Source organism: Bos mutus, chromosome 16 (genome assembly GCF_027580195.1).
Source record: "Bos mutus isolate GX-2022 chromosome 16, NWIPB_WYAK_1.1, whole genome shotgun sequence".
Classification (NCBI taxonomy): Eukaryota; Metazoa; Chordata; class Mammalia; order Artiodactyla; family Bovidae; genus Bos; species Bos mutus.
Window position 1 is genome coordinate 57,937,036 of NC_091632.1, and position 24,028 is coordinate 57,961,063.

Here is a 24,028-nt window from a genome sequence, read left to right on the forward strand (position 1 = left end):
AAAAGGAACCAACCAGTGCTCCTTGAAAAAGTGGTTGATTTAAGGGCAGAGGCAAAGAAAATACAAGATGAGCATGAAGCATCATGTGGTGATAGAGGCAAAACAAGTGGCCATTACAAAACGATGTCAATAGACTACATGTTTTAATCAAAAGACTGAGAATGACAGATTGGATAATAACACAAGAACCTGAAATATGTGGCCTACAAAAGACTCACTTCAGGCCAAATGATGCACAGACAGACAAAAAGTGAGAGAATGGATAAAGAAACTTACATGGAACAACTGGACTCGTTCAAAATTGGGAAAGGAGTATGTCAAGGCTGCATATTGTCACTCTGCTCATTTTAACTTCTATGGAGAGTACATAATGTGAAACGCCAGGCTGGATGAACCACAAGCTGGAATCAAGATTTCCAGGAGAAATATCACAACTTCAGATATGCAGATGATATCACTTTAAAGGCAGAAAGTGAAGAAGAACTACATAGAGCCTCTTGATGAGGATGAAAGAGGAGAGTGAAAAAGCTGGCTTAAAACTCAACATTCAGAAAACTAAGATCATAGCATCTGGTCCCATCACTTCATGCAAACAGATGGGGAAGAAGTAGAAACAGTGACAGATTTTATTTTCTTGGGTTCCAAAATCACTGAGGATGGTGACTGCAGCCACAAAATTAATAGATGCTTCATCCTTGGAAGAAAAGCTATGATAAACCAAGACAGTGGGTTAAAAGCAGAGACATCACTTTGCTGACAAAGGTCCATATAGTCAAAGTTATGGTTTTTCCAGTAGTCAGGTATGGATGTGAGAGCTGGACCATCAAGAAGGCAGAGTGCTGAAGAATTGATGCTTTTGAATTGTGGTGCTAGAGAAGACTCTTGAGAGTCCCTTGGACAGCAATGAGATCAAACTAGTCAGTCCTGAAGGAAATAAACCTTGAATATTCATTGGAAGGAAGGATGCTGAAGTTGAAGCTCCAATACTTTGGCCACCTGATGTGAAGAGCTGACTCACTGGAAAAGACCCTGATGCTAGGAAAGACTGAGGGAAAGAGAAGAAGGGTATGAGGGAGGATGAAATGATTGGATGGCACCACCAACTCAATGGATGTGAGTTTGAGCAAACTCTGAGAAATAGTGAAAGACAGGGAAGCCTGGCGTGCTGCAGTCAAAGAGTCGGACATGACTTAGCAACTGAACAACAACAGAAGGCTACATCCAAAAAACATCAACACACATTCTTTTCAAGGTTGCCTGGTATGTTCTCTACCATAGAACATAATCTAAATTGGAAAATGAGCCGCAAAACATTTAAGAGAACAGAAGTTAATTCAATCAACTTTTCTGACCACAATACGAAACTAGGTATCAACTAAAAAAGAAAAACGGGAAAAAAGCCAAACAATGACTAAACATGCTACTAAAAACACAATGAGTCAAGATTGAAATCAAAGGAGAATCAGAAAATAACGCCAAATATGCAACTTAAAAACACACAACATTACAAATTCTATGGGATGAAAAAAAGCAGTTCTAAGACAGAGTTCATAGCAATACAGATCTTCATCAAAAAAACAAAACAGAACAAAAAACTCTTAAATAAATAAGCTACCTACCACCTAAAAGACTTAGGAAAAGAACAAACAAAACCCAAAGTCAACAGAAGGAAGGAAATAATTAAGATCAGAGGAAATAAATAAAATATAAACAAAAATATAATAGAAAATATCAATAAAATGTAGAGGTGATTTTTAAAAGATAAACAAAATCAACAAACATCTGGCCAGGCTCATCAAAAAGAAAGGACACAAATAAACAAAATAAAAAATGAAATATGAGCAATAACAACCAGTATCACAAAAACACAAAAAATTATGAAAGAGTACTATGAAAAGTTATAGGCAAACAAAATGTTAAACCCAGAAGAAATAGGCAAGCTTCTAGAAACATATAGCCTGCCAATACTGAATTTGGAAGAAATAGACAATGTGAACAAACCAATCACTAGAAGTGAAAAAAATCTGTAATTAGAAAAACTACCTGCAAACAAAAGTCTAAGACTGAACAGCTTCACTAGGGAATTCTACCAAACATACAAATAACTTATGATTGTCAATCTATTCTACAAAACTGAAAAGAAGGCAATATTCTCAAACGTATTCCACAGGTTCCTCATCACCCTGATACAAAAACCAAAGACACCACAATAAAAGATAATTAAAGGCCGATAGCTTTGATGAATACAGATGCAAAACTCCTCAGCAAAATATTAGCATAAATCCTCAAAAAAATCCTCCAATACATAAAAAGGATCATATATCATGACCAAATTGGATTCATTACTAGATCACAAAGATGGTTTAACACACACAAAGCAACAAATACTATACACCACATTAATCAAAAGAAAGACAAAAACATATGATCATTTCAATAGAGTCAGAAAAAGCATTGACAAAATTGAACATCCATTCATAAAAAAACTCATATAAGTGGGTACAGAGGGAACAGATCTCAGCATAATCAGTTCAGTTCAGTTGCTCAGTCGTGTCCAACTCTGCAACCCCATGGACTGCAGCATGCCAGGCCTCCCTGTCTATTACCAACTCCTGGAGTTTACTCAAACTCATGTCCATTGAATCGGTGAAGTCATCCAACCATCTCATTCTCTGTTATCCCCTTCTCCTCCTGCCTTCCATCTTTCCCAGCATCAGGGTCTTTTCAAATGAGTCAGTTCTTTGCATCAGGTGGCGAAAGTATTGTTTCAGCTTCAGCATCAGTCCTTCCAATGAATATTCAGGACTGATTTCCTTTAGGATGGACTGGTTGGATCTCCTTGCAGTCCAAGGGACTCTCAAGAGTTTTCTCCAACACCACAGTTCAAAAGCATTGATTCTTTGGTGCTCAGCTTTCTTTATAGTCCAGCTCTCACACCCATACATGATTACTGCAAAAACCATAGCTTTGACTCTATGGACCTTTTGTTGGCAAAGTAATGTCTCTGCTTTTTAATATGCTGTCTAGGTTGGTCATAACTTTTCTTCCTAAGAGCAAGTGTCTTTTAATTTCATGGCTGCAGTCAGCATCTGCAGTGATTCTGGAGCCCCCCAAAATGAAGTCTCTCACTCTTTCCACTGTTCCCTATCTATTTGCCATGAAGTGATGGGACCAGATGGCGTGACCTTAGTTTTCTGAATGTTGAGTTTTAAGACAACTTTTTCACTCTCCTCTTTCACTTTCATCAGCCTCATCAAGAGGCTCTTTAGTTCTTCTTTGCTTTCTGCCATAAATGGTGTCATCTCAGTACAATAAAGGCCATTTATGACAAACAGCAAAAATCACTCCCAACAGTGAAAATCTGAAAGCTTTCCCACTAAATTCAGGAACAAGACAAGACTGCCTCCTCTCACTCCTTTGACTCAATGTAGTATTGAAAGTTTTAGCCACAGCAATCAGAGAAGAAAAAGGAAAAAAGTATACAAATTTGAAGGGAAAAGGTGAAATTGTCACTATTTGCAAATGATATGAAACTCCATAAAGATAACTTTAAAAATACCCACACAAAAACTATTAGAATAAATGAATTCAGCAAAATACAATATTAAAACACAGAAACCTGTTGTATTTTCTTACACTAATAATGAAAATTTAGAAAGGGAAAGTAAAAAGAAAAAAATCCTATGTAAAATTGCATCCAAAAAATATCTGGGAAAAAATTTAAGGAGATGAAAGACCTATATGCTGAAAACTATTAATAAAAATGTAAGGTGAAAATAATATTTACAACAGTTATGCTCTGACATAAAAGACATGCCTTATTTAAGTCTATAAAATTCTGTAGTACATTATCAAAAAAATCAGAACCTTGGGCTATTTACCTAATTCCCAACAGTTAGGCACTCAATGGCCATATGTATAATTCACACATCCTCAAATAATTTGAAGTTCACATTGACTGATTCCAAAGAGTGTGAGTTTATAACTTTCTAATATACTGTAATGTCTGCACATTTCTGGGATGTTGCCAAAGAAAGACAGTGAATCTAACTGAACTTTAAAAAATACTTACTTATGCATTTTTCAATAGCAGCCACCATATTTTGAATTTGTATTGAAAAGTCCAATCTGTTGGGAGTTATAAAGAGATTTGTAGGGAATTCTAGAAGTCTAAGAGAAAATAATAAAAGCATATATAAGAAGAATACAGTACATAAAATACAATTACTTGTAATTTCAAAAATATCTAGTACTTACTCATCATTCATGCAATTTTTCTCAAACTCAGTATCGAAGTCTAGTTCTATCAGAATCCATCAAAAGAAACAGAATAAAAATTTATTTTTATATAAAAACTGATATTTATGTCAGCTAATTAACAAGGTTATATTGTCAGTACTTTCTAAAACCCCAAGAATAAACTGGGAAGGTTACTTAAGGACTGAATTCTAGCAGTACACCCCATCCCCAGATTCTGATTAAGGAGATCTGAGAAGAAATTCAAGAGTCCTTAACATTTATAAAAATCATAGACTATTAACTGATAAATTCAAAACTACTAAAATTTTCTTTCATGTGTTATTTTAATTTATCCTTTTACATTTATAAAAATCATACACTATTAACTGATAATACATAAACTACTAAAATTTTCTCTCACACGTTATTTTCCAGCTGCTAAGATATTTCCTTTCACTTTTAATAGTGTCATTTACTTTACCTGAAAGAATTTCATAGCTGTAACTCATTCTTTTTGATTTCTTCATTGGAAGTAGTTCTTCACTTGATTGTTTAATGAAAACATTGACTTCATTTTCTGATGTATCTTCATATATTGCAGATTTTTCAGAGCACTTGTCCGACTCATGTAAGTTCTCTTCAGAATTTTCTGAAGAACCACTCTCAGCAGGAGTTCTCAATTGTAGGTTTACTTCAAATATTGGTGCACATATTTTTCTCAAATTTGTATTCACTTTAATACTATTCAAAATCTAATTTAACAGATACATGAGAGTGCTAGTTATAATATGTAAGTTAAGTGTTCTTTTATATACAACAATATAAAACTAATTTTAAATGAAAACTAATAACTTTGGCATAAATGAATAACATTCTAATGGTATATAATTGATTTTCATTTAAAAAATAATGTAAAATAAGTGATACATTATAATGCAGTAGTTTTCCAGTTGATGCCATAGTGGGTACATATTAATCATTTAAGAACTTCCTAAAAATATAATTTCTTAGGCCCTATCCTAAGATTTAAAAGGTAGGGGCAAGGTCCAGGAATCTAAAACATCTAAAAGCTGAACAGGTGATTCTCTCATGTACTCTGATTTAAGAACAACAAATCAGATAAAGGAAACAATCCCATTTACACTACATCAAAAATAAAAAACCCACAGGGAACTACATTCAATATCTTGCAATCACCTATATTGGAAAATAATCTATAAAAATATGTATATACATAACTGAATCACTTTTCTGTATACCCGAAATTGATACTATATTGTAAATCAATATTATAATATTGTAAATCTTCAATTTAAAAACCTCCTTTTGTCCAAGAGCATCCAAACATTCTGATAAGAATTTCAGTGTAGCTGAATCCCCTTAAATGTGTTTACAGCTGGCTAAATGTCAAGTCTACAAATAAAAGGCCTTTGTATTAAAATAATAATAATACAAAATATAAAACTACACTATAAAGCTACAATAATCAAAAGAGTACTACAGTGGCACAAAATAAGAAATACAGATCAATGGAACAGGATAGAAACTCTATGAAAAACCCACACACTTATGGTCAGTTAATCCATAACAAAAGTGGCAAGAATTTACAATGCAGAAAAGACAGTCTCTTCAATAAGTGGTGTTGTAAAAACTGTATTAGAACATTCTCTGACACCATACAAAAAAAATAAACTCAAAATGGATCAAGTCCTAAATTTAAGGCCAGACACTATAAAACTCTTAGAAGAAAACATAAGCAGAACACTGACACAAATCACAGAAATACTTTCTTATCTACATCCTAGAGTAATGAAAGTGAAACCAAGAACAAAGAAATGGGACCTAATTAAACTTAAAAGCTTTTTCACAGCAAAGGAAAGCATAAGCAAAATGAAAAGACAGCCCACACAATAGGAGAAAATATTTTTAAATGAAGTGACTTACAAGAGATTAATTTTTAAAATACAAATAGTTCATACAGCTCAATATCAAAAAAAACAAACAACCCAGTCAAAAGATGGGCAGGAGAACTAAACAGACATTTCTCCAAAGAAGACATATAGATGGCCCAAAAGCACATGAAAAGGTGCTCAACCTCACTAATAATCAGGGAAATGCAAATCAAGGCTACAATGAGATACCAACTTTCACGGTCAGAAAGCCCATCATCAAAAAATCTAAAAACAGTAAATGCTAGAAAGTGAGGAGAAAAGGGAAACCCTCTTACACCATTGGCAGGAATGTAAACTGGTACAACAGGGGGTGCATTGGTAAAGAATTCGCTTGCCAATGCAGGAGATGCAAGAGATGTGGGTTGGATCCCTGGGTTGGGAAGATCCCCTGGAAAAGGGAATAGTAACCTGCTGCAGTATTCTTGCCTGGAAAATTCCATGGACAGAAGAGCCTTATGGGTTACAGTCCATGGGGTCGCAAGGAATTGGACATGAGTGAGCAACTGAGCATACACACACATGACCACTATGGAGGAACAGTATGATGGCTCCTTAAAAAACTAAAAATAGAACTACCATGACCTAGCAATCCCACTCCTGGGCATATCTCCTGAGAAGACAATCTGAAAGGATATATGAACCCTAAAGTTCACTGCAGCACTATTTACGATAGCCAAGATATAGAAGGAACCTAATAGCCAATGGCAAAGGAATGGATAAAGAAGGTGCAGTGCTTATATATAATGGAATATTACTCAGCAATAAAAATAACAAAATAGAGGTTATCATACTATGTGAAATAAGTCAGATAAACACAAATTCACTCACGTGAAATTAGATTCTTAAAAATTATACAAATGTTATCTATTTATAACAGAAAAAGAATCAGACATCAGGAATATATTTCAAATTCATCAAAACAGGTCCTAATCTTTCTTTAAAGTCTTTAAACTCCACTTTAATGTAATTATAACTAGTATAACTATCTCCACTGAAAAATAACAGTATCTTAAGTATAAATATTTTATTTACAAAAATATAATTGCTCTTAGTTTCAATCTAGGCATAAGTTCTCAAGTAATCTTTTGATTCCTTACATCCCATAAATAATCTGTTGTGCTTGTGGCATCCAGTGTTTCTCACTTACTGAGGTGAGATCAGATCAGTGGTCATCTGAATCATCTACCAGAACTTCAACCTTTAGTTTAAGTCATTAAGAAATAAAGGGATTTAACAATAACAAGTCCCTCACCAAAGGGAAGTTTAGTGATATATTATCATGTGATCAGGATTTACCTATATATGAGTTGAATCTTCACAGCACAATGTTGAGTAAAAATATGTAAAAACAGAAATGCAGCACAATGATATTTCTGTAAATTCTAACATGTATAATAACAAAATCCAAGACATGATTTTTTTTTAAATTCAATGTAACTTTATGGAAGGTGGATTGAAGAAAAATACAAAAATGATATTTCAGTGACTCCTCATAAGAGGGGGAGGATGTATTAAAGTTGGGGGATAGGGAGAGAAATAAAACAATAAAATGATATAAAACAAAATAAAATAAACAAGAGACCTTGATGAACTGATACACATAAATCAAGAGGATGATCAATTCAGCTCTCCATATCTGATCTCCTACACTAAATGAGTTGGCAGAAGAAATAACAAGAGAAAACACCAGAAGAACTAGATGAAGCAGAGATCAGAAACCTGAGAAAGAGTTCACACTAATGATGTTAAAGATAACAAAATAACTTGGGAGAAGTATGAATGCTGAGAAATTACAAGAAGTTTTTAACAAAGAGAAAACATAAAGAACAACCAAACAGAGTTGAAGAATACAATAACTGAAATGAAAAATACACTAGAATAAATCAGTAATAGACTAAATGATAGAGAGAAACAGGTCAGTGAGCTTAAAGACAGAATAGAGGAAATTATTGCCACTCAACGGAAAAGAGAATGAAAAGAAATAAAGATAGTTTAAGATACCTCTGAGACACAATCAGGCACACTAACATCTGCATTACAGAAGTGCCAAAAGAAGGACAGAGAGAGAAAGGGACTGAGAGCATATTTGAATACATAAGAACTGAATACTTTTCTAACCTGGGAAAGGAAACAGTCATCCACGTCTATGGAATACAGAGTCCCACAGAGGATGAAACCAAAGAGGAACACACCAAGACACATTGTAATTAAAATGACAAAAATTAAAGATAAGGAGAAAATATTAAACTAAGAAACAATATTCAAGGGAACTCCCATAAGGCTATGCTATCAGCTGATTTTTCAGCAGAAACTCTGCAGTCCAGAAGGAAGTGATATGATAAAACTCAAAGTGATGAAAGGGAAAACATACAACCAAGCACATGCAATCCAGCAACACTCTCCTTCAGATTTAATGGTGAGAGCAAAAACTTAACAGACAAGCAAAAGCTAGAATTCAGAACCATAAAACCAGCGTTACAAACAAGGTTAAAGGAAATCCACTGGGTGAAAAAAGAAAAGGCCAGAATTAGAAATGAGAAAATTATAAAATTTAAAAAGTGACCAATAAAGGCAAATGTATAGTACATGTAGGTAATATCCCACACACAAAGCTATTCAGGTCAGTTCAGTCGTTCAGTTGTGTCCTACTCTTTGCGACCCCATGAACTGCAGCATACCAGGCCTCCCTGTCCATCACCAACTCCTGGAGTTTACCCAAACTCATGTCCATTGAGTCGGTGATGCCATCCAGCCATTTCATCCTCTGTCGTCCCCTTCTCCTCCTGCCCCCAATCCCTCCCAGCATCAGAATCTTTTCCAATGAGTCAACTCTTCGCATGAGGTGGCCAAAGTACTGGAGTTTCAGCTTTAGCTCATTCCTTCCAAAGAACACCCAGGGCTGATCCCCTTTAGAATGGACTGGTTGGATCTCCTTGCAGTCCAAGGAACTCTCAAGAGTCTTCTCCAACACCACAGTTCAAAACCATCAATTCTTCGGCACTCAGCTTTCTTCACAGTCCAACTCTCACATCCATACATAACCACAGGAAAAACCATAGCCTTGACTAAACAGGCCTTTGTCAGCAAAGTAATGTTTCTGCTTTTCAGTATGCTATCTAGGTTGGTCATAACTTTCCTTCCAAGGAGTAAGCGTCTTTTAATTTCACGGCTGCAATCACCATCTGCAGTGATTTTGGAGCCCCAAAAAATAAAGTCTGACACTGTTTCCACTGTTTCCCCATCTAATTCCCATGAAGTGATGGGACCAGATGCCATGATCTTCGTTTTCTGAATGTTGAGCTTTAAGCCAACTTTTCCAGTCTCCTCTTGCACTTTCATCAAGAGGCTTTTGAGTTCCTCTTCACTTTCTGCCACAAGGGTGGTGTCATCTGCATATCTGAGGTTATTGATATTTCTCCTGGCAATCTTGATTCCAGCTTGTGCTTCTTCCAGCCCAGCGTTTCTCATGATGTACTCTGAATATAAGTTAAATAAGCAGGGTGACAATATACAGCCTTGACGTACTCCTTTTCCTATTTGGAACCAGTCTGTTGTTCCATGTCCAGTTCTACCTGTTGCTTCCTGACCTGCATACACATTTCTCAAGAGGCAGGTCAGGTAGTCTGGTATTCCCATCTCTTTCAGAATTTTCCACAGTTTATTGTGATCCACACAGTCAAAGGCTTTGGCGTAGTCAATAAAGCAGAAATCAAGAGTAGTAAAATCGTCTATATCCATAATAAGCAGTTAAGATCTACATAAAACAATTAAATGTAAAATATGATATCAAAACTATTGTAAGAAACGAGAGCACAAAAGCACATTTTATTAATGCATTAGAAATTAAGGGAAAAGCAATTTTAACTATGTTTATAATAGACTGCTATACAAAAACCTCATAGTAATTATAAAACAAAAATCTAACAGATACACCAAAAAACAAAGAAAAAGGAATCCAAACATAACATTAAAAATAGCCATAAACTCACAAGAGAAGAAAATCAATGAAGAAAAAGGGGAAAAAAAGATGCCACCACCCAAATCCAAAACAATGAACAAAATGGCAGTAAGAACATACATACTGATAATTAGTTTAAATGTAAATGGACTAACTGCCCAAATCCAAAGACACTGAGTGGCCGAATGGATATAGAAATAAGACTCATATACATGCTTCCTACAAGACATTCACCTCAGATCTAGAGACACACAGACTGAAACTGAAGAGATAAAGTATTCCATGTAAATGGAAACAAAAGTTGTAGTAATATTTAGACAAAATAGACTTTAAGTAGAGACTGTAATAAGATATGAAATAGGACACTGCATCATTATTGGATTGATCAAGGGATCAATTCAAGAAGAAATAACAATTGTAATACACATGAAACCAGCATGAAAAGTCAAAGTGAAAGTCACTCAGTTATGTCAAACTCTTTGCAACCCCATGGACTATACAGTCCATGGAATTTTCTAGGCCACAATACTGGAGTGGGTAACCTTTCCCTTCTCCAGGGAATCTTCCCAACCCAGGGATCAAACCCAGGTCTCCTGCATTGCAGGCAGATTCTTTACTAGCTGAGCCGCAAGGGAAGCCCTTTTCACTTTCACTTTCACAATCCAGCATCAGTTCAGTTCAGTTCAGTTCAGTCGCTCAGTCGTGTCTGACTCTTTGCGACCCCATGAATCACAGCACTCCAGGCCTCCCTGTCCATCACCAACTCCCGGAGTTCACCCAAACTCACGTCCATCGAGTTGGTGATGCCATCCAGCCATCTCATCCTCCGTCATCCCCTTTTCCTCCTGCCCCCAATCCTTCCCAGCATCAGAGTCTTCTCCAATCCAGCATAGGAACACATAAATAAATATGAGTAATAAACATAAAAGGATAAATTGACAATAACACAATAATAATAGAAAATTTAACACAACATTTATTGATGGACAGCTCATCTAGAAAAAAATCAATAACTGGCTTTAAATGAACATTAGATAAGATGAACTTAATTGATATATATAGAGAGAGAATTCTACCTGAAAGCAGAAGAATACACATTCTTTTCAAGTGCACATGAAACATCCTCCAGGACAGATCAAATAGGTGACAAAACAAACCTCAGTAAATCTAAGAAAGGTGAACTCAAAGCAAGCATCTTTTCTGACCACACCACCATGAAACTAGAAATCAATTACAAGAAAAATGGTAATAAACAGAAGCATAAGGCTAAAAATACACTACAAAACAGAGCCAACAATGATGGAAGAAAGCAAAGAGGAAATTAAAAAATTCACGGAGGCAAATGAAAATAAAAATATGATGATACGAAACCTATGAAAGGCAGCAAAAGCAGTTCTAAGCAACACAAACTTACCTCAAGAAACAAGAAAAATCTCAAATAAACAACCTAACCTTACACAGAAGAACAAGAGAATGAGGGACAAACAAAACCCAAATAGTGGAAGGAAATAAAGATCAGAGTAGAAATAAATAAAATAGAGACTAAAAAACAACAGAAAAAAATCAATGAACTAAAAGCTGGTTCTTTGAAAAATAAACAAAATTGACAAATCTTTAGCCAGGCTCATCAAGAAAAAAGAGAGAGGGCCCAAATCAATTAAATCAAAAATGAAAAAGGAAAGGTTACAACTAACACCACAGAAATTCACAGGATCATAAGAGACTACTATGAATATCAATGAACCAATAAAATTAACAATCTAGAAGGAACGGGCAAACTCTTAGAAATGTACAATCTCCCAAGACTGAACCAGGGATAAATAGAAAATATGAACAGGGACTTCCCTGGTGGTCCAGTGACTAATAATCTGTGTTCCCCTTGCAGGGGGCCCAGGCTGATCTGGAAACGAGATCCCACATGCTGCAACTAAAGATCCTGAGGGCTGCAATTAAGATGCAGTGCAGCCAAACAAATAAATAAATATTTCTTTAAAGGGGAAAAGAAAATATGAACAGACCAATTAACAGTAATGAAACTGAATCAATAATTTACAAAAACAAAAGTTCCTGTCCAGATGGCTTCACAGGTGAATTCTACCAAATATTTAGGGATGAGTTAACATCCATCCTTCTCAAACTATTCCAAAAATATTGAAGAGAAAGGAACACCTCCAAACTCATTCTTTTTGCCCACCATCACCCTGATACCCAAACCAAAAATATCACAAAATAAGAAAATAACAATCTTACTGACAAACAATAGATGCAAAAAACCTCAAAAATATACTAGCAAACTGAATCCACCAATACACTGAAAGGGTCATATACAATGATCAAGTAGGATTTACCCCAGAGATGCAAGGATTTTTCAGGATCCCCAAATCAATCAGCTATGATACACCATATTAAGAAACCATAAAATTGCATTCATTTTAAATGCTAGTATATTGTCACCCTACTTATTTTAACTTCTATGCAAAGTACATCATGCAAAATGCTGGGGTGAATGAATTAAAAGCTGGAATCAAGATTGCTGGGAGAAATATCAACAACCTCAGATACGCAAATGCATACCACTCTAATAGCAGAAAGTGAAGAGGAACTAAAGAGCCTCTTGATAAGGGTAAAAAGGAGAGTGAAAAAGCTGGCTTAAAATTCAACATTAAAAAAAACGAAGATCCTGGCATCTGGTCCCAACACATCACAGCAAATAGATGGGGAAAAAGTGGAAACAGTGACAGATTTTATTTTCTTGGGCTCCAAAACTACTGTTGACAGTGACTGCAGCCATGAAATTAAAAGACGTTTGCTCCTTAGAAGAAAAACAATGACACCTAGACAGTGTATTAAAAAGCAGAGACATCACTTTGCTGACAAAGGTCTTGTTTTTCCAGTAGGCATGCACAGATGTGAGAGCTGGACCATAAAGAAGGCTGAGCACTAAAGAATTGATGCTTCTGAACTATGGTGCTGGAGAAGACTCTTGAGAATCCCTTGGACAGCAAAGAAATCAAATCAGTCAATCCTAAAGGAAATCAACCCTGAACATTCATTAGAAGGACCGAAGCTGAAGTGCCAACACTTTGGCCACTTGATATGAAGAGCTGACTCACTGGAAAAGACCCTGATGCTGAGAAAGATTGAGGGCAGGATGAGAAGTAGGTAACAGAGGATGACATAGTTGGATGGCATCACTGACTCAATGGACATGAGCCTGAGCAAACTACGGGAGATAGTAAAGGACAGGAGAGCCTGGTATGCTGCAGTCCATGGGGTTGTAAAGAGTCAGACATGACTTAGCAACTGAAGAACAACAACACTAACATATTGAAGATTAAAAACCACAGATGCATGAAAAGCTTTTTAAGAAAAGTTCTGAATATCCATTTATACGAAAAGCTCTCCAGAAAGTGAGCATAGAGGGAACATTCTTCAACATAATAAAGGCCATATATGAAAAACACTCAGCTAATAACATCCACAACAGTAAAATGTTGAAAGCATTTCCTCTAAGATCAGGAACAAGATAAGGATGCCTATATTCAACATACTTTTAGAATCCTAGACACAGCAATCAAAGCAGATAAAGAAATAAAAGGAATCCAAACTGAAAAGGAAGAAATAAAGTATCGTTTTCTCAGATGACATGATAATTTTATACATGGAAAATTCTAAAGATGTCATCAGAAAACTATTAAAGCTCATCAATGAATTCAGTAAAGTTACAGGATACAAAATTAATACACAGCAATCTGTTGTATTTCCATACACTAACAACAAAGTATCAGAAAGAGAAATTAAGGAAACAATCTCACTTACTGTCCCTTCAGAAAGAATAAAATATATGGAATATACTACCTAAGGAAGTAAAAGACTTGTAACTCAGAAAACTTTTAAGCCACTGATGAAAGAAACTGAAGCCAACATAAACAGATGAAAAGATGTACCATGTTCTAGAAGAATTCATATTGCTAAAATGACGATACTACCCAAGGCAATGTACAGGTTCAATGCAATCTCTAAATACCAATGGCATGTTTCACAGAACTAGAAAAGAATTTCAAAACCTGCAGGGAAACACCAAAGACTCTAGATAGCTGAAACAATCTTGAGTAACAACAGAGCTGGGAGAATCACACTCCCTGGTTTCAGATTATACTACAAAAGTACAATAATCAAAATACTATGGTATTAGCACAAAACAGACACACAAATCAATGGAACTGAACAAAGAACCAGATAAACCCACACCCTTTTGGCCTATTAATCTATGTGAAAGGAGGCAAGAATATACAATGGAGAAGACAGTCTCTTCAATAAGAGGTATGTAAAAACTGGACAGTTATTTGTAAAAGAACGAATCTAGAACATTCTCTAACATCATATACAACATAAACTCAAAATGAATTAAAGACCTAAATATAAGACCAGATACTATAAAATTTTAGAGGAAAACAGAGGCAGAACAAGCTTTGACATAAACTGCAACAACATTTTTTCAGATCTGCCTCCTAAAGCAAGGGAAACTAAAGAAGAAATAAACGAAAGGTTTTGACAGTCCAGGTTCGATGCATGATACTGGATGCTTGGGGCTGGTGCACTGAGACGACCCAGAGGGATGGTACGGGAGGGAGGAGGGGGAACACATGTATACCTGTGGTGGATTCATGTTGATGTATGGCAAAACCAATACAATGTTGTAAAGTAATTAACCTCCAATTAAAATAAATAAATTTATATTAAAAAAAGAAATAAACAAATGGGACCTAATTAAACTTAAAGGTTTTTGTGTAGCAAAGGAAACCATCAACAAAATGAAAAGGCAACCTATTGAGTGGGAGAAGACATTTGCAAATGAAATGACTGATAAAGGGTTAATATCCAACATATATGAACAGTTCATATAACTTAACATTCAAAAAACAAGCAATTCATTTGTACAAAATGGGCAGAACTGAACAGACATTTTTTCAAAGAGAAAATGCAGACTGCCAATAGGCAAATGAAAAGATATTCAACATTACTAACCATCAAGGGAATGAAAATAAAAAATACAATGATATCACTTCAAACCTATTAGAATGCAATCATTGAAAAGAATACAAATAATAAATGTTGGTAAGAATGGAATTCTTGTTCTCTGTTGATGGGAGTGTAAACTGGTATAGTCATTGTGGAAAACAGTGTGGAGGTTTCTCAAAAAAACTAAAAATAGAACTACCATATGACCCTATCAATTCACTCCTGGCTACGTATCTGAAAAAAACAAAAACACTAATCTGAAAAGATAAACGTACCCCAGTGTCCATAGTAAAGTAATGGTCAAAATTCTCCAAGCCAGGCTTCAGCAGTATGTGAACTGTGAACTTCCAGATGTTCAAGCTGGTTTTAGAAAAGGCAGAGGAACCAGAGATCAAATTGCCAACATCCGCTGGATCATCGAAAAAGCAAGAGAGTTCCAGAAAAACATATATTTCTGCTTTATTGACTAGGCCAAAGACTTTGACTGTGTGTATCACAATAAACTGGAAAATTCTGAAACAGATGGGAATACCAGACCACCTGACCTGACTCTTGAGAAACCTATATGCAGGTCAGGAAGCAACAGTTAGAACTGGACATGGAACAACAGACTGGTTCCAAATAGGAAAAGGAATACGTCAAGGCTGTATATTGTCACCCTGCTTATTTAACTTATATGCAGAGTACATCATGAGAAACGCTGGGCTGGAAGAGGAGCAAGCTGGAATCAAGATTACCAGGAGAAATATCAATAACCTCAGATATGCAGATGACACCATATGCAGATGGCAGAAAGTGAAGAGGAACTCAAAAGCCTCTTGATGAAAGTGAAGAGGAGAATGAAAAAGTTGGCTTAAAGCTCAACATTCAGAAAATGAAGATCATGGCATCTGGTCCCATAACTTCATGGCAAATAGATGGGGAAACAGTGTCAGACTTCAATTTTGGGGCTCCAAAATCATTGCAGATGGTTAAGGACTCATTCCGTTATCACAAATTCTCTTTCTCAAGATAACCAAAAAAAGAAAAGAAAAAGTCTATTCTAATATTTAAAAGCAACAACGAACACTGTAAACAATATAAATCTTCTATTGTTGTTATTCATTTAAAATAAATGTGTTCGTCTCATAACCATTTTTAGCCCACTCCAGTATTCTTGCCAGGAGAATCCTGTGGACAGAGGAGCCTGGAGGGCTGCTGTCTATGGGGTCGCACAGAGTCGGACATGACTGAAGCAACTTAGCATGCATGTATGCATTGGAGAAGGAAATGGCAACCCACTCCAGTATTCTTGCTTGGAGAATCCCAGGGACAGAGGAGCCTGGTGGGCTGCCATCTATGGGGTTGCACAGAGTTGGACACGATTGAAGAGACTTAGCAGCAGCAGCAGCATAACCATTTTTAATATGTAATGAGATCTGAGGATGCCTTACAAATAACTGAGAAAAGAAGAGAAGTGAAGGGCAAAGGAGAAAGGGAATGATATACCCAAATGAATGCAGAGTTCTAGAGAAAAGCAAAGAGAGATAAGAAAGGCTTTTTATGTGAATAATGCAAAGGAATAAAGGAAAACAATAGAAAGGGAAAGATTAGAGATCTTTTCAAGAAAACTGGAGATACAAAGGGAATATTTCATGCAAAGATGGGCACAATAAAGGACAGAAATGGTATGGACCTAACAGAAACAGAAGAGATTAAGAAGAGGTGGCAAGAATACACAGAACAACTATACAAAAAAGATCTTTATGACCCAGATAACCATGATGGTGTGATCACTCACCTAGAGCCAGATATCCCAGAATGCGAAGTCAAGTAGCCTTAGGAATCACTACTATGAACAAAGCTAGTGGAGGTGATGGAATTCCAGTTGAGCTATTTCAAATCCTAAAAGATGATGCTGTGAAAGTGCTGCATTTAATATGTCACCAAATTTGAAAAACTCAGTAGTGGCCACAGGACTGGAAAAGATCAGTTTTCATTTCAATCCAAAAGAAAGAGAATGCCAAAGAATGGTCAAACTACCATACAACTGTGCTAATTTCATATGCTAGCAAGATTATGCTCAAAATCCTTCAAGCTAGGCTTCAGCAGTACATGAACTGAGAACTTTCAGATGTTCAAGCTGGATTTAGAAAAGTCAGAGGAATAAGAGATCAAATTGCCAACACCCATTCCATCATAGAGAAAGCAAGAGAATTCCCCCAAAACATCTACTTTTGCTCCACTGACTATGCCAAAGCTTTTGACTGTGTGGATCACAACAAACTGTGGAAAATTCTTCAAGAGATGGGAATACCAAATCACCTTACCTTCCTCTAGAAAAAACTGTATGCAGGTCAAGAAGCAACAGTTAGAACTGGACATGAAACAACAGACTGGTTCCAAATTAGGAAAGGAGTATGTCAAGGCTGTATATTGTCACCTGCTTATTTAACTTATATGTAGGGTGTATCATGTGAAATGTTGAGCTGGATGAATCATAAGCTTGAATCAGGATTTCTGGGAGAAATATCAACAACCTCAGACATGCAGATGATACCAATTTAATGGCAGAAAGAGAAGAGGAACTAAAGAGCCTCTTGATGAGGTGGAAGAGGAAAGTGAAAAAGTTGGCTTAAATTCAACATTCAAAAAACAAAGATCATGGCATCCAGTAACATACTTCATAGCAAACAGAAGGGGAAAAAGTGGAAACAGTGACGGACTTTACTTTCTTGGGCTCCAAAATCACTGCAGACAGTGACTGCAGTCATGAAATTAAAAGATGCTTGCTCCTTGGAAGAAAAGCTATGGCAAACTTAGCATATTAAAAAGCAGAGATCACTTTGCCAACAGCGGTCCATATAGTCAAAACTATGGTTTTTCCAGTAGTCATGTATGGATGTGATGGCTGGACCATAAAGAAAGCTGAACACAGAAGAACTAATGCTTTTGAATTGTGGTGTTGGAGAAGGAACTCTTGAAAGTTCCTTGGACTGCAAGGAGATCGAACCAGTTAATCCTAAAGGAAATTAACCCTGACTATTCATTGGAAGGATGATGATGGAGCTCCAATACTTTGACCACCTGATGCGAAGAGTGACTCATTTGAAGACTCTGATGCTGGGAAACATTGAGGGCAGGAAGAGAAGAGGGTGACAGAGGATGAGATGGTTTGATGGCATCACTGACTCAAGGGACATGAGTTTGAGCGAACTCCAGGAGATGGTGAAGGACAGGGAAGCCTGGTGTGCTGTATTCCACAGGATTGCAGAGTGGACATCAACTTAGTGACTGAACAATAATAAGCAATCTATTTTCTTGTAAGAGCATCAGATGTGCTTTGAAGTTAAAAAAACAAACAAAAAATGTTGGGTGTCCTGGATGAGTTCTTAAGCTAATCAAGGGTATATGTGGATTCACAATTCCTTACACTAAGACTGTTTTCTTTTCACATGGCTTCAGTTCCATTCTTACAACATCCATGGTCAGTGGTGATATTGTTTTTATAGCTATTCTTGTAGTAGTGAAAGTGAAGTTGACTTTATTATGAACTAGCTGCTAAAAACAATGCTGAAGCGAGTTTTGTGATTAAAAAATTTTAAGTAATGAAATACATTTTGTTTTCCTGAGATGCAAAATATCTGATGATCTGGGTTATATCCTGGAGAAACCAAGCAATAGTGACGTCTAGAATTCTGTTGTAAATATGACAACAGGGAATGTTAATTAAAATCTATAGTAATATTGTTGCTGCATCGAAAAATCATTATGGTTGAAGTTAGACTCTAAACAACTCTTAGTTATAATGTGTTTCTATCAGAGACTTTGAAAACAGACTATGTCTTTGTCCAACATGCCATGTTTCCAAAGAATCCTAAGGCATCTATGCTTCTAAAGCAATGACATCAAACTAAAAAAGGAGAGCTATTATCCAAATTACCTGTCTTAAGTATTTTTTGACTCACTACAATAGTCCCAGAAATGAACCAGGTAGATACTGGGAGTTTGGGATTCAAAACTTAGTGAATCACATAAAAATTACCCCTTAAAAGCATATGTTGGGCTGAGGATTTCCTCAACAATAGCTGTTTTCATCATGTGACATATTTCTGGGATTATATTTTTTATATCTCCTCAATTTGGGGGGTACACTTATATGGATACTTGTCATCATGTTTGATCTCTGTTCTTCAACGTTAAATTTCACTTTCATTAATGAATAGTCCTTCCTAAGTATTTGAAGACTCTGGTAGAGGTCAGCTACTTGCTGCAAACTATTGATGGGATGATGTCACCTCCTTTTTCTGAGCTGTGATGTAGGAACGCAGTATTTACTTGGTGGACAGTTCATTTGAGTCAAGCCTGGAAATAAATGGGGTGACAGATTTTCCAACCCGCCTGCTTGTGTTCTGTTTCTCCAATATGAATTTGGAAAGTGATCAAAAAGCATTAAGAATAAAGGCTATGGAATAAGATGAGAAAGCTATTCTAAGAACATTCACCTTCATGTAAGAAGGGCTCAAAAAGATGAGCTAATATTTTAAACTGACTTATCGAGTAAGCTAATAGTAAACGTTTTTCAAACATGCAATCTGACAACAGAATAAAAAGGAGCTTATTATTTAGTAAATAAGTTCTGTTATTCATTCATCCATTCATTATGCTAAAGTCCTTTCTTTAGATATATTAGGAAAAAATCTCATAGAAGGTTAAAACAGTGACAATTTATTGCAATGAGTCAATATACTAAAAGTTGTATGATGTGTACCTACCATGCACCACTGACTTTTGCTTTATATGCTTTCTTATTCAATCCTCTCAGTAGCATTGTAGGTATATATTATAATTGTTTGATAATACACTGAGGTTTGGTTTGATTAAAATGGGTTGTTGAAGACTATACAGTCTTAATATTAGAACTCAGCACTATCTGATTCCAAATTACAGACTTTTTTTTGTTATAATTGCTATTTAAGATGTAACAAGAGCTCGTTTACATATATAAGTATTTAGGGAATATCTTGAAAGTTTATTACTTTGTGCATACACCATATACAGTCAGCCCTCCTTGTCTGTGGGTTCCACATCCATAGATTCAACCATCTGAGGAATATTTTTAATTCCAGAAAGTTCCAAAAAGCAAAACTTGAATTTGCCACATGCTGACAACTATTTACACTGTATTAGGTATTATAAATACTCTAGAGATAATTTAAAGTATAGACATCCTGGAATGTGAACTCAAGTGGGCCTTAGGAACATCTATATGAACAAAGCTAGTAGAGGTGATGGACTTCCAGTTGAGCTATTTCAAATCCTGACAGATGATGCTGTGAAAGTGCTACACCCAACATGCCAGCAAATTTGGAAAACTCAGCAGTGGCCACAGGACTGGAAAAGGTCACTTTTCATTCCAATCCCCAAAAAAGGCAATGCCAAAGAATGCTCAAACTACCACACAATTGCACTCATCTCACACTCTAGTAAAGTAATGCTTAAAATTCTCCAAGCCACACTTCAGCAATAAGTGAACCATGAACTTCCAGATGTTCAAGATGGATTTAGAAAAGGCAGAGGAACCAGAGATCAAACTGCCAACATGCACTGATCATTGAAAAGCAAGAGAGTTCCAGAAAAACATCTACTTCTGCTTTATTGACTATGCCAAAGCCTTTGACCGTGTGGATCAAAATAAACTGTGGAAAATTCTGAAGAGATGGGAATACCAGACCACCTGACCTGACTCTTGAGAAATCTGTATGCAAGTTAGGAAGCAACAGTTAGAACTGGATATGGAACAACAGACTGGTTCCAAATAGGAAAAGGAGTACGTCAAGGCTGTATATTGTCACCCTACTTATTTAACTTATATGCAGAGTACATCATGAGAAATGCGGGGCTGGAGGAAGCACAAGCTGGAATCAAGATTGCCAGGAGAAATATCAATAACCTCAGATATGCAGATGACACCACCCTGTTGGCAGACAGTGAAGAAGAACTAAAAAGCCTCTTGATGAAAGTGAAGAGGAGAATGAAAAAGTTGGCTTAAAGCTCAACATTCAGAAAACTAAGATCATGGTATCCAGTCTCATCACTTCATGGGAAATAGACAGGGAAACAGTGGAAACAGTGGCTGACTTCATTTTTCTGGGCTCCAAAATCACTGCAGATGGTGACTGTAGCCATGAAATTAAAAGACGCTTACTCCTTGGAAGGAAAGTTATGACCAACCTAAACAGCATATTAAAAAGCAGAGACATTACTTTGCCAACAAAGGTCCGTCTAGTCAAGGCTATGGTTTTTCCAGTGATCGTGTATGGATGTGAGAGTTGGACTATAAAGAAAGCTGAGCACCGAAGAATTGATGCTTTTGAATTGGTGTTGGAGAAGACTCTTGAGAGTCCCTTGGACTGCAAGGAGATCCAACCAGTCCATCCTAAAGGAGACCAGTCCTGGGTGTTCATTGGAAGGACTGATGTTGAAGCTGAAACTCCAATACTTTGGACACCTGATGCAAAGAGCTGACTCATTTGAAAAGACCCTGATTCTGGGAAAGATTGAGGGCAGCAGGAGAAGGGGATGACAGAGGATGAGATGGTTGGATGGCATCACCGACTCAATGGACATGGGTTTGGGTGGACTCTGGGAGTTGGTGATGGAAAGGGAGGCCTGGTGTGCTGCGGTTCATGGGGTCACAAAGAGTCAAACACGACTGAGTGACTGAACTGAACTGAAAGGATGTGTGTAGTTAAAGTTGCTCAGTCATGTCCAACTCTTTGTGACCCCATGGACTACAAAGTCCATGGAATTCTCCATGCCACAATATTGGAGTAGGTAGCCTTTCCCTTCTCCAGGGGATCTTCCCAACCCAGGTATCAAACCCAGGTCTTGCACATTGCACGTGGATTCTTTATCAGCTGAGCCACAAGAGAAGTCCAGTAATACTGTAGTGGGTAGCCTATCCCTTCTCCAGCGGATCTTCCCGACCCAGGAATCAAACTGGGGCCTCCTGCATTGCAGGTGGATTCTTTACCAACTGAGCTATCAGGGAGGTTATATGCAAATACTATATCATTTTACATAATGAACTTGAGCTTCTATGGATTTTGGTAACTGTGGAGGTGAGAAGTGTGAAAGGTCATTCTGCAACCATATCTACTTGGCAATGGATGACACCTTGTAAAGATGACTTGAGATCCAGGTCCAGATGATTTACCTTGCCACATGCCTTTATAAGTTTTCTTTGTTATTCCTAAATGCAATATGTACTAAATGTCAGAACTTAGAACACATAATTAATATGCAAATATGTTCAGTCTTGGAGTAGAGACTCATTTCTGAAGAAATGTTAAAAATAATGTTAAACACTTTAAGGACTGAATGTTCTCTCCTTTTTAAATGCAACCCTCCAGCTCTCACACTGTCATCTATTCTCTGACACAAAACACCCTGATTCCCACATGACATACTCAGAGCCTGGCCTGTACAGACTCAGTGACTCTATTTAAGCCACACTTTTAAAGCTTCTCCCAAGAGACTCAGTTCAAAGAGAGCAGAGCAGTCTGCATAAGCTACCACACAGCCTATCTGAGTGACAGTCATGTTTAATCTGTTTCCTTCAAATATCTGTGGTGCTTTGTCTCTTACTGATGGCACTGCCTATAAAACTCTAAGGTTGTTAAGTCTCTTGATTTGGCTCCATCCACAGCTGGGCCACCTCTAAGGCAAAAAAAAGCAATGTACTGCTATTATGCCAAAATGTTAAGTTCACCTCTTTGCAAGATATTCATTTTGGCCAAAGCAATGGCCCCAGAGAATCAGACTAGGATTCAAACTATTTAGTCTGGAATTTATAGCTCCTCATAATCTGTTCAACTCTACATTGTGCTATTCACACCAAGAATCCTCTGCTCCACATGACTTAATGTTATCCCTTTCTGCTCATATTTTCTTATTCTTGCCTCTATACTCATGCTGCTCCTATTTCTTGAGTCAGTGTCCATTTGATCAGGTGATCCAAAGATTATTTCTAACATAACACTTATATTCCCTGGCAATTATTCCACTGATCTATACTCACCATGCCCCTATTCAGAATGTTGACCTGGTAGTTCTACTGAGAGGGCTAAATAAAAAGACAAGTACAAAAGCATGTAAAGCTGGCAACTTCAATTCGGATATCTCTGTCCTCTAAATTTTAGAAATTTTCTTCACTCTATGTGTATTTAATCCTATAATGCTCTCTACTTACGTTAGAACTTTTTATACCCATGATTGGCGCCTGACCAAAAGAAAAAAAATTCCATACTAAAATCACTATTAACAAAATAAAAAACAAACAACACATTAGTATGTGTATTTTTGATGTATGGCAAATGATTAGGTCTATATTTTTAAATGGTTTTTGTAATTCAATAGGAAAAAAGAAAACTTCATCAGAAAAATGCAGATAGGACATCAAAAGATCAAAACTGAGAAATAAAAAGGCTAATAAGCATGAGAAAAATATTCAATATTATAATCAATAACATAAATAAAATTAACTCTAGTTAATTCCAGGTCTCAGTTATCAATAGGCTATAATTAGCAAAAAATAGGACACACTTAAAAAGGCCATCTTTAAGAGAACAGAAGTTAGTATAACCTTGTCTGTAGAGAATTCTGCAATGCATATAAATAGCTTTAAAAAGTCTATAGTGTTGATTTAATGTTATTCCTAAGGAAAAATTAAAACAGTACATATGTTTTTATCTTGAAATACTTCTATTCCTAAATCTTTGTATAAAGCAACTACAAGAAGCAACTATTAATAAAATAATAGTTCCCATAGAGTACAGGTTAGGGATATAAAGCACTTGGGTTAAATCTAACCAAA

The 24,028-nt window shown here is 36.3% G+C and overlaps 1 protein-coding gene across 1 annotated transcript in view; it reads right to left on the bottom strand.

The window, feature by feature from the left end:
- The window catches only part of DNAH14 (dynein axonemal heavy chain 14), a 354,570-nt gene that overhangs the window by 260,518 nt on the left and 70,024 nt on the right, over nucleotides 1-24,028 (bottom strand). Inside the window, exons 12-14 of the mRNA XM_070384410.1 lie at nucleotides 4,721-4,991; nucleotides 4,258-4,303; nucleotides 4,073-4,170 (exon numbers count right to left, since the gene is read on the bottom strand). Coding sequence (XP_070240511.1) covers nucleotides 4,073-4,170; nucleotides 4,258-4,303; nucleotides 4,721-4,991 — 415 coding nt within the window. The remainder of the gene's footprint in view (nucleotides 1-4,072; nucleotides 4,171-4,257; nucleotides 4,304-4,720; nucleotides 4,992-24,028) is intronic.